The sequence below is a fragment of the Passer montanus genome, unplaced genomic scaffold (assembly GCF_014805655.1).
Source record: "Passer montanus isolate IOZ18808 unplaced genomic scaffold, ASM1480565v1 scaffold10, whole genome shotgun sequence".
NCBI lineage: Eukaryota > Metazoa > Chordata > Aves > Passeriformes > Passeridae > Passer > Passer montanus.
Window position 1 is genome coordinate 21,908,392 of NW_024356505.1, and position 12,669 is coordinate 21,921,060.

At 37.1% G+C, this 12,669-nt stretch overlaps 1 protein-coding gene across 5 annotated transcripts in view; it reads right to left on the bottom strand.

Moving 5' to 3' along the window:
• Window positions 1-12,669, bottom strand: part of CDK14 (cyclin dependent kinase 14) — a 382,986-nt gene that overhangs the window by 194,364 nt on the left and 175,953 nt on the right. For all 5 annotated transcript variants that reach the window (XM_039707409.1, XM_039707401.1, XM_039707426.1 and 2 more), the window contains one exon: window positions 5,968-6,088. In XM_039707409.1, the coding sequence (XP_039563343.1) occupies window positions 5,968-6,088 (121 nt within the window). The remainder of the gene's footprint in view (window positions 1-5,967; window positions 6,089-12,669) is intronic.

Genomic DNA, 12,669 nt, shown 5'->3' on the forward strand with positions numbered 1-12,669 from the left:
ATTCAAAGGAACAACAGAGTTTTCATTCAAGCTTCCCAAACTACACACGGTTTGTAATGTTAAAGATATCAGAATTAAAAAGCAAGCATACAAACAAATAAAGAACAAACAAAACCCCGGAAAACCTACACACTCTCCCTTTCAAAATCCTGCTGCTTTACTTTTTTATGGATTTGTCACCAAGATGTAGTACTGTAGCATCTTCCCTAAAATCCTAGTAATATACATGTTATAAGGGCAAAGAGATTTTTATCTTGTCTGATTTATTCAGGGAAAAAAGGTCATGTTTCTTTATCATCCTTCATATGAACACAATGATGAAAACAAATTTTGGGGGAAAAGAATGTAAAGTAAGGGACTTCTTTCTCCTTAACCGACAAAAATCTGATTTATTTCTACTGCGGCAGACTGCTGGCATACCCACAAAAGCTGAAGCTGGTTGGAATTTGTCTTTCATGAACATGTCTGTTCATGTTGGTTGGAATTTGTCTTTCTCTTATATATAAGAAATAATATCTAATGGATGATACAGTCTGATAAAAATACAGTGGCAATAAGGCAAACAGCAGTTGTCACATCAGAAGTAATGAGTGAACCAAAATTTCCCTTTCATGACAACAAAAACCATTAAAATTTGTGCAGGAAGCACATGCAATGAATGAAAGATAATTTACTTGTTAATTCAAGGTATTTGTTTACAGTCAGACTTGAAGTAAGTGTAATTACAAGAGAATAGAGTGGTCATGTTCTTGCATGTGTCACTGAATACCTAGAAACAAAAGCTCCAGATTTTTTTTTCTTTGTAGCAATACTCACTTTCTATATTAAGAAATACTATATTCATGAAGGATTAAAATGTACATGATCCCTTCTTGTGGGATTCTTTCTATTGGACTTGCTCATTGTATAAAAGCAGAGTCAAAATAAGCTCAAGAAAATAAGCTCCTCAAACCTGAGCAATATTTTGCCAGGAGATACTTTCTCGTTGAGCATGTACTTCCTGGTTTTCTTTTCTGCATCCAGATACTTTTATAATTCACTTTCCTTGCACGCATGAAATGTATTTCTAGCAATGAAAAAGTAACAGCAAATCTGATGTTGCAAATGGATAAAAGTGGTTTTCAGATATCAGCATTTCAGGAACTGAAATGTGCTTTCCATAACTACAGACCCAGACTGTTCCTCACACACAGCATTTCTATGAATCTGAATTTTCAGATCAAAAGCTAATTCAGCTGATAAAACTTTAGAAGAACTCACTGACAGCGAGAGAAATTTATTTATCAATACCATTACAGTTACTGCAATACTACCCTAATACCCTAATCCTACACATTAGCATTTCTTTGGAGTGGAAGTCACAGCCCTGAGGAACATCAAGGGCAGAAGAGCTAATTTGCCCTATGCTGTTTTCTCTCTCAGGCCCCAAGAAGTATTTCTTCAGGGCATACTGGGACTACTGCTCTCACATTTCTCTCACTGCAAACCATTTACAAGAGAAACAGGATAAAAATGCCTTTGTAATGTCCCTCGTGTAAAAACCATAATTTGGTGCATTTATGTCTAGGACAAAATCCATTTTTATGTAATGAATGTCTTAATTGTGTTTGCAGGTCTTCATTGGCCAAATACCCGTGAAAGCATGCATGGAATTACAGTGAGCACTCAAATCCACACTCATAGCAGGCTATGTGTGAACAGTGGTGTATTCCCTCATGCTATTTATTTTTCTAATAAAAGGATAGAAAAACTCCATATGAACAGCTTTCCCTAAATTAAGTTCAGATTTGAAATCATGTATAACATCCTAGAGGTAACAAAGTTAAATAAGAGTGATTTAAGAAGCAATTTTGCAACATTTTACTGGCCTAGTTTTTAATTTATTTCTTCCACAATACTAAACATAGCTGATGCTAGTTAAGAAAAGTGAATTTAAACTATATCCCAGCCCATAACTGCTTAGGTTACCTGTACTGTGGCTCAGAGTGTATTTTTTAATAAACAAAACAACAGAATATGCAAAAAAATTGCCAGCTGTTAGCAAACACAGTTTAAAGACAGCTGCACTTCAAAATAAAATATCCCTAGTGACTTCTTGATGTAAGCAGCCCAGATGTAGCAGCAGTGCATGCATTACCAGAATCAAATGGATTTAATAGCCTCTTTAAATTGCTTCATTTACTAATATTATGTTCTTTCTGTAAGGAACAAATAGAATAGGTTAATTTAGGTATTTTTTCCCTATGTTTCTGTGTTACTCATATATGGGTTTTAGTAATCCATAAACCCTTTATGTGTTGAAGCCTATTTTCCTTGCATTGACTTTCAAAGGATTGTAAAATTCAAGGATTAGGACAAGTTACACCAGAGGCAATGCAAAACCATTTTCCTAGCTACTAGTAAGTCCTCATCAAGGGGGAAAAAAAAAAGCAAGGTATATCAAAGGTTATCACAACTCTTTGATGCAGTTGTGGGTAGTATAATACATTCATATAATTCTGCTGTATCAAATGCTGTCAGCAGTAAATCACAAAGCCTGACACACTGATTTCCATCACCAGCCTGACACCACTATTGCATGTACATCTTCATTAATATTATTTTAATGCCAGTGGCTATTTAAAAAAGAATGCAGGAGATTGTAACATTGCATATGGATCATTAACTTTTAGTTACTATTCTAATTCTCTACACCAGCAAATGAAGTGTAAAAATAGCCTGCAGCCTCTGCCACCTGCTTCCCAGCCACTGTCCAGTGGTTAATATTTGGACTCCTTTTTCATGCAGCTGGTCTTCTACTCTGTGGGAGCCTCACTTTCTGTTCCTGGGGAACCACCGTGAAATGTCATTTATCATGGCTATAGAGAAAGCCCTGTGACCTTATTTTTTTTTCTTTTCTCTAAATAGAGGAAACAGCTGTGCTTTCTACCTTAACATTATTTAAATATTTAGTGAAGTGGCTGCCTAGTTTTGTCATCAACAACGACACAGGAGAGCATACACTATCTGCCATAAGGACATAATGCCAGTAATTGCATAAAAATGCTAATGCTACAAACACACTTTTGATAACAAATTACCAAATTATCTTGGAATCTGATGGTAGATGGGTTTCTCCATGTCTCCCTTCCTCCCACTCTGGGAAGCCACTAAATGGCTTTAATGTAATTATGGCTCAGCTCTGTACAACCATTGTGTAAGCACAGCCCCGAGGCTGCCTGGGCTCCAGCAGAGCTCCGTGTCAGCTGTGCCAAGTAAGCACAAGTGACCTTAGCAGGCAGCTACACCTCTCACAATCAGACTGGAAGTGCTGTCTCACACAAGCCAGCAAAGCACAGAAGTAAAAATCTCAAGCTCTTCTGTCACACACAGTACACATTTGCCCCCATCTGATTTCCAATGTGGCAGAGGCTGAGCCCCTGCACAAATTGCTGCCATGTGAAAGAAACTGTACTACTAGGTCTCTTTTTCCTAGGCCCTTCATAGTTCCTCGGTTTGTACAGGACAGAAAAAAATATTGTAAGGGCTACAAATTGAGTACAAGAGGACTATGACATTGTTTTTCATTTGAAACAGAACACACCACCTCTGACCCCTCAGCACCTGGATTTTTTTTTGGCCTCTACAAAATGCTCTGTTCAAGAGAACATCATTTCTTGGTATCACTGAAGATGTAACTATTGTGTTCTTCCCCAATACTTGATTCATTTTTGTCAGAAAACAAAATAATGAACTGGATTGCTGAAGTAGCATTTTAGGTCCTCCCTTGATCTCCCCTGCTGCCCATGTAATTTGAATTTAAGCATATGATTATGAAGGACATGCTCAGTCTGCAGGTGTAGTAACTTTTAAATGCTTTTGTTGCTACATTACTTAATCTTTATTACAGGAACAACACATATTTTGATTGAACCTTCTAATAGCTCTTTTACTAAAATCATTATGGGGGTGAATGTTAAAAAATCTATTTTTGACAAGCTATTGAATTTTGGAGAAAACCATTTTTATTTGTGGAAAAATTTTCAGTAACAATAAAAATGTTTTAAAATCCTTTGTTCAGTTTCACAGTGCAGCGTTTTTTAAATTGGGAAAAGTTAAAAAATAAATTTGTAATATTGTTTTTAACTAAAAGAAAGCATTTTAAAGTTTTTTGAGCAGTTGCCCTATTAAAGCATTAAATTTTTTCTTTAGCAGTTTCCATATATTCTCTGTAATTTACAACCTGACTTATGTATGTGCAGACAGACATGAATACATGAGGCTCAAAAACTGAACAAATGTAGAGGGAGCTGTGAGAAGGTGAGCAGAAAGGACTGTTTATCTCTCCCAGCTGTTTCCATCCTCTGAGTCTGGTGTCTTGCCTCATCCCAAGCAAGCTGAGCTTCTTGCTGAGGGCATCTGAGGTATTACTTGGAAAAGAGGTGATTGTAAAACAGGAGCAGATGGGCTGCAGAGATTGTATGCAACCTATGAAGACACCAGGTTGAACCTGATATTTAGGAAAACAGGACAGTTTCAGGATAGATGAGAAACTGAGAGGCAGAAGAAAATTATTTTAGATCTGTGAAGTGAAGAACGGTCTGAGGAAAACCAGACAATTGATGCAGAAGATGCTGCCTTTGCCTCTCTGGCACACTTGCAATATCACAGTGGTCACATCTGGAGTTTTCTCACTGTCCCTTTCTTACCTCTTGGTTCACCTTCCCCTAGAGCTCAGGGAACTGCAGCAGCCAGGGCCCAGCTATACTAACCACTCACTTCAGTGTTAGATGTTCCAGTATTTGTACTCTGTAACCCCTCCACATGAAACAATCCTGTGATTTCTAAACCATGCCCCCAGGGATCAAGATTTTCAGGAAAACCTGTTTTCATCCCATAATCTCTCATTTCAGCTACAGGATCAAATACAACCTCATGTTTAGCTCCCTTCCCTAGCCAAAAAAATTTCCTGCTAAGTCTTCAGTTTCAATATTACACTGCAAGATTGCCTTAAAAATATTATTCACATATCATATGAAAACATAAGGTGCTTTTACCCTTATCTTACAGTTACTTCTATATTTTAAAATAATCATAATTCTAACTTTGATTTGCTTGTATTAAAGATATTTCAGTGAACTGCAAAAAATTACTATATTTTTCTGAAAATTCCTCAGTATAATTTTTTCTCAGATGAATGCATTGTAAAAGTTTAAAAAGTCAAATATGTATTTAAAAAACTAAAACAAAACCAGCAAATCAACCAAAAAAAACCTCAAAGCAAACAACCAACCAGTCAAAACAAAACCCAAACATATTTCAGAGCATCTTCCTTTCCTTTTAAGGAAGAGGATTTTTTTTTTTGTGTTTCAGAATTTGTACAGATTGCAGAGATCCTATCACCTCAAAATCTACAAAATAAATTAAGGACTTCCAGCTTGGTTTTAATAGTAAAAAAAAACCAAATACCTTCCTTATTCCTTGCTCAACACAGGACTAAATAATGTAATCAGAAACAAGGTGATATATATATTGTACAAATCAAACCACTCTTCTAAACCTGCAAGTCTAAATAAAATCTGTAGGTTTGAAAGAAAACTCTTCAAAAATATTTACTGCTACCAAATACAGTAGATTAAGAACTGAGCTTTTAGGCTCACAGACAGAGAATTCTGGTTTTCTCCTTGCTACAAGTGGGCATGGTGAAAGTCAATCTTTTGCAAAACAAGTGTCATATCCTATGAAAGTACCACACAAGACTACAAAAGTCAGACTGCAGTCCCTTGCAAAGCACCAATGGGTGCTGGTAGCAGCTGCCAGCCAGTGGGGTGGCAGGAGGGGATTCCTTCAGGAGATACTGCATGAACCACACATATCACTACACATGTTTTTTAAACTGTACCAATGGTCCCACTACACACTTGATTTACATGTCTACAGAAAGCAAGAGCTAAAGCACGTACATGGAGCCTTTTCATCCCCACTTACCACATGTCAAGGCAGGTGGAATATTCTGTTGATCCCAGAAGGACATCTGGAGGCCTGTACCATAGGGTGACCACTTCATTGGAATATGTATGACTAGGAACTGATTTAGCTCTTGCAAGACCTGTGGCATAAACACAAATAAATTGATGTCAACAAAGAAAATAAATAGTTTGCTGTACACTTACAATCTAAAAGGATATTTGAGCACCTATCATGTAATGTGACAGGCATGTTGCAAAAGTGTTTTTCTTCTAGAACTGGAGTACTTTACTTAATGGTAGCATCTATCATTAAGTAGCTGGCTAAACAGAGCTGTGAATATTATGAAGGGTAATAAAATATGCTTTTCATAATGACAACCACAGGCCCAGGAGAGATGCAAAGATATATTGTGGAATACCTAAATAAAAGACAAATAAATATTTTAATTGCCACTAACTGCTCATCCTGAGACATGAGTAGTCTTCCATTTCAGTGTTATTTAGAAAAAGAAAATGAAAAGGAAACTCCCAGACAAATGATGCCAGAGATGAGATTTGGCTTCTTAGGGAAGCCTAGGAAACCTTCAACAGCTTGCACTGCAAAGCCCAGCCTGCATATTCAAGTTTATGTTTGAAAGCTGTAGACACACTTACACATTACCATTCAAATCAATATTAATATTGCAGCAATACAGCAGAAAAGGGTATGTGAAAAATTCTCTCTCAAGAATTGTATATTGGCAGTGCTCCAATTTCAGAAGTCATCTCAATAAAATCTGTGGCCTACTAAAGATATAATATTTACAATAATTGTATTTTAAGCCTGTCAGTCATTTAAAATAATTCACATTACTACACAATCTATGTAAAAGAGAGATCATCATATGCTAAACCAAGAAGTTTATAAGTATGTTTCCTCTATAGAGGACTCTCTCCTCCTGAAAACAGAAAAAGAACTTCAGGGCTGAGGCGACTCTTCCTATCATGGGCCTGCAAGTGCTTTTTCCAAGTTATCTGATCCTAGCCACTGCCTTGAGAACGAGCGTCCACTTCCTTGCTGGGAGCATTGGACATGCACAAGTAATGGAAATCAGGAGAGTGCAGTACTGGGTGCTTTTTTGTGTCTTCCTGAACTACTGGTTTTCCTTTCAGTAAACAAATATACTGTACTATTCTGGTACTATAACAGAAGGCCATGTTCTACTCCTTACAGAAACAAAGAAGCGAAATCATACATTCAGAAAGAAATAAGCAATATGAGAATTCCCAAAAGAGTGCAGAAGAGAGTCCTTTGCCCCTTTCTTCTTAATACACTACAAAAGCTATTTATGAACATTTACTGTCAGTGAATACATCTCCATAGCAATGATGGCCAATCTTGCCAGCAAATTGCATTATCAGCCGATTATAGCAATTAGACCAGTGTAGGGGAATAATTTGAATTGTATGCCATGATCCATTCTCTTAAAAATTACATTTGAAACATGAATACCTATTTTTTAAATTTTCAGAAATCCACTTCCTTAAGGTTTGTGCACCTGTCCATCAGCTTGATGAACAATTTGGCTTACAAAGACAACCCAGGGTTGGCCAGGTACAGCCCCAAAGAGGCCAGAGGAGAGGTCCAATCATGTGTTCCGCAGTGTCTCTGCCTCCAGATTAAGGTTTTTGCTTCTAGGAAACCAGAAATGACCAACACCTCCAGCTGGTGAGCAGTTCTTATTCCTGCACACAGAATCATTAACAAGCCTGAGTTTCTGTGCATCAATATTCCTAGAGACTAAACTGAAACGGTATTCCCCGCATTTGTGGATATGGACCTACTACTACTCTGCAATATAAAAATTATTAAAGGATTTGAGAAGTATGGATGGCGAATAATTCCATCCTCTTTGCCTTTCTGAGCCTCCTCATAAGTCTTGGAGGAAGACTAAATTTGTTTGCAAATTCTAATCTTCTGCCAAGTTTTCCTAGGAGAAGAGGCATAACCAAGCAGGGAGAAAGGCCTCTTGAAGAAGCCATATCATGTATTTTAGGGAAAACTGTCAAAAAACTTTAGAGCTTGTGGTATGACAAATTTTCGCGACACAAAGCCATTGATCCACACATTCAGAATCTCTCCTGTAGAGAGAAATGAGTACCCAACTTGCCATACCAGAAATCATGTTGCAAATAATAACACCGTAACCACGATTGCCAGCTGGCTTCTGCCACTTTACTGACACAGATGCAGCTTTGCAGGTGTTATAGTCAGCCCAAGCACCCTTTCTGTGACTGTTCAATGTGGAATCAGCCCTCCCTTCCTGCTGGGAGTGCCACCCATGCTGTTTCCTCAGTATACTGCTTCTAGATCTCCTCTACCTCTTCTCCATTCCAGGTTAATGAAAATCCATCTTATTTTCAACGAATGGCCATTTTGGGCTAGTCCTTGCCTGTTGGACAACTAAATGTTTTTCTTTAATCCATTTGTCATTCCCAAATCTATATAAAAGTTTCATTTGAGGTTGGCCACTGCACGTGGTTCCTCAGTTATAAGAGGATCATTAATGGAATTGAGAAACATTTAAAAAAAATCTTATTCTGTAAAAGCAAGCTGAGGCCCTGCATTGGTATCAGACAGCACCACCAGGTCAAGAGGTGTTCTAGTTTGAGTTAAACCATTACAAAAGGCTTATGAGTACAGGCCATATATTTTAAGTTGTGGCCAATTGGTTTCCTAGTTGGCCACATACACGGCTTTGGAAAGTAAATGGGAAAATGAAAGCAGGAGTGAGCAACCAAGAAAAATACTTACAAAAGCTAAAATTTGGAAGGGGAAAATTTGGCACGGTCCCACTGTTCAGTCATTCACTCACTCCCTTTGTGCAGGACTGACAGGACCTGAATCAGGCTAATGCCACAGAGAAGCTGCTTTCTCACAGGGAGGGAGCAACCTCTGCTTTTTCTGAATAATTCTCTGCTCTGCATAAAGAATGCATTTAGCAATAATGAACAATATCACTCAAAATTAATGTAAATGTGTCTCATCACACATGAGATATGAAAAAATACTCTAATCTTTCATATATATTTGCAATCTAAAAAGAATGCTATCAAAATATATATGTGAAACACCAAGATACTACATTTCTTGTTTTGATGGTCTAGATACAAATAGATGACAGTTACCAGGGTTTCTCCAGATATCCTTCTTCAAGAAAACTTGCTACATATTTTATACCCTTTTGCATATCCAAATATGCTTACTCATGCAAAATTTATTTAAGCACATCCTTCAACTGAAAGAAAAATGAAGGGTAGGATTAATTAGCACAGCATGTTCGATCACTTTCTTTAAGGGTTCCCTGTCTGTTTCCATGGTTACACTACAGGAAGAATGACAATCTCATTTAAAAAAACAGAGCTTATAGGGGATCATCAAAACTTCAAACCTTAATGGCCCATGTGCATAAAAGCCAAGAGGTAAGTGGTGGATCAGGAAGTGAGCACACAATATTTACATATTGCTGCCTGAGCACTCCTTTAGCCTGGGAAGGTGGAGGAAGGATTTCCTGACAAGCAGTGAACTCCCCTCCGATTCCTGTGTCTTACAAAAGATAAAGGGTCACCACATGCCCTGCTGTTGCAGCCCTATTTTGAGAGAAGGAATCCAAGCATAAGGCCCAGTTATTAAAATTAAGGTTGTGTCAGACCCACTGGGGAACTTGTGTGTAATTATGGGAAGGACAGACACTGTTTAATGTTCTCCAGGCACTGACTTCTTATAACCATTATTTACCCAAAATGAAAGAAGAAACTGTTCTGATGCATTACATACTGCAAGGCTTGCACAACATCATCTAGCTGCTCTGTGGCACAAACCACAACTTAATTTTAACTCGTTCATTAAACAACAGCTCAGGATATCCTGGGAAGCATGGTATTTAAAATACAGAGTGAATTATCTATGCCAATGTATGTTTATGTCTTTAACATGGAAAATCCCCTGCTGCCTCCAACTCTGAACTTAAAAAAAACCCCTTTTTTTTTCTTTTTTTTTAAAGAAGAAATTTTCTTACTTGGAAAACACAACTTCATCTGGCTGTATCTTAGACTCAGAGTGTGTATCTGATTTTACCTAGGACCAGTTATGGACAAAACATATTGCACTGATTTATCACTGTAATTTTTAAATTGTGTTTGGCTTTTAGAAGAGGCTGTAGCTACATCCAGACTCGAGATTTACCCAATAGACACATCTCTGGCTACATGAGCACAAATATTAATATTTTATACCTCTCGAGCTGCAGGATAGCTTCCTAGTCAACTTCATATGACAATTGGAAGGCTTTGTTCACAGCAAATATGATTCTGCAAATGAGAAAACCAGTCATGTCTGCAAAAACAAAGGCTTAGCAGCCATGTGCATGGTTTCCCTTTCTATTATACCTTAAAAGTGTTGAGCAGCTTATTATTTTGATTTAGATATATTCAAAAAGGCTCTAGCAAGCATACTAAAAAAAAAGGTGTTTTTCTTGTTGCTTTTCCTTGATTCAGCTTCTTTATGTGCTTTCTTTTTTAGCTTCCTGTTTTGTTTATTTAATAATTACTTAGTTTGAGGTAAATAGCTTATTGAACTGCAACTATGAGTCAGTAATAATATTAAAATTTTGCTAATGTATTCTGTTGTAGATCATGAACTGTCAACTTAACCTATTTACTCAGCAGCTTGTTTTCCAACAGAAGCACATTTATTCAATGAATACTTGAGTGACAACAAAAAATAAAAAAGCAAAATTGGTGGAGACATGACACTGCATCAATGAAGTGGTCAGCACTCTAACCCAGTTTCCAGTTCTTGGCAATCAAAAGTGTCCTGCAGCCTTTAGGTCCCTCTGCTGTTTATCTGAATGCATCTGTCTCCAACATGAAGCTTTACCAGAGCATCTGAGTTAAATTCCTCTCAAGTAAGATAAATTACCTACAATATCCTATGTCCTGGTCCTAATATAGCCATTAGCTTATGGTAGTGCTCTTCATTTATAAAAGTTACTCACAGTCAGAGAAAGACTAATTAGGATTTCAAATTGGTATTCCCAAAATGCACTTGAGCAATGACTAGTCTTCCAAACTGGAGTGCAGGAGTCAGTTTTCAAGAGAGAGAGAGAGAAGTAAGACAAAAGGCATGTGTGCCTCTCAGCCTGTCTGGTTTTTCCAGCTGTTATCAGCTGTTGTAATAAAAGATTATTTTTTCCTACAAGTCTTATCTCATGTATGTCCTCAGACAATCGCTTACAGTAACACAGATGATAATTATTCTGGTCTGTGAATAGGGCTCAACTGTCAGTTGGCAAACACAAGTTACAGAATGGGGAGGCACAGAAATAATTTTCCTGCTACCAGAAAGAATGACCCTAGCACTCGTGAAAAGTGTTTGCCCCTTTTCTACATGTCCAGCATCATCTTTTTCACTATAACCTCTCTCCTCTGCCCCCTGTGCCTCCCTAAGGATCATAGGGAATAGAAAAAAAAAGGATACAAGAAAAAGCTCAGATCTTGGTTGTATAAGAACCCTTTGGTTAATTTGTTTGAAAGCTATCATAGCTGTAAAGCTGTTTGTTTCTTTGCTTTAAAATCCTTATAAATAATTTCCAATACATTTTGAGAAAAGGCACACTGATTTTGAATGTGTACCATGACTGAAAAATTTATTCATTTGTCTATAAGCAGGAAAAAAACCACACTAAAAACTAGGTACTGTGCAAAATGTGGTACAGAAATGCAAAAGAAATATACACTTCACTTTTGACACCAGGAAAATATATCTACACCCATGGCATTCTGGGTCAGCATGAATATGTTCAAAGTGCCTCTACCAGTCTGGAGGTAGAAAATAACAGTGTGGGCAGGAAAAAAAAAAGGAAACAAAGTGCATCAACATTATAAACATTCACATACATGTAAAAGCTAGCAGGACTCAAGGACAGAAAGTAATTTCACATCAAAGGTAACTTCTGCATTACAGAAAAGACCTGGATTCCTTATGGACATGGTATACATGCTCACAATAGGCTCAACAGGTGATTGATTTAAATCTTGCTTCCCAGATTCTGGATTTTTACTTAACAATTTGTTGTTTCATAAAAAATCTGTAAGAAGATGATGTCTTCTACTCCTATAAATGCCCCAGTAGGAACATGCCACTGTGCTAATAAGGCTGTAAGTGAAAATGTCAGAATTACTCATTTCACAGTGAAGTTATTAGGTTTGAAGCAAAGAGTTAACAATTGCTGAACAGATGGTTTTAAATTGGAAAGATCTGCAGAGTGCAGGGAGGAAGTTCTAGAAAGGACAAACAGGCAGAAAATAATTCTTCACTGAAAATGAGAGTTAATACATCTCAGGATATTTTAATATTCCTTGAAAAAAAGAGAAAAAACAGGGAAGCAGCTATGAATGAATGAGCCTAATCGATACTGGACAATTATTTATATAATAGTAATAATTTACATGTGGAATTTTAAGACATGACTAATGAACTTGCTGAAGACAAGAAAGGTAACAAACTGCTTTTACACAGTTTTGAAGTATAAATGTTTCAACATCATTTGGATTTTCCATTAACAAATCAAAGGAACACAGAAAAGAAAAAAAAATACATTCAGGAGAACAGTATTGTATGGAGACAAATTGAGAGCTATGGATGTCCCATTGTCCCATTTGGTGAAGTATCACAGTCCAT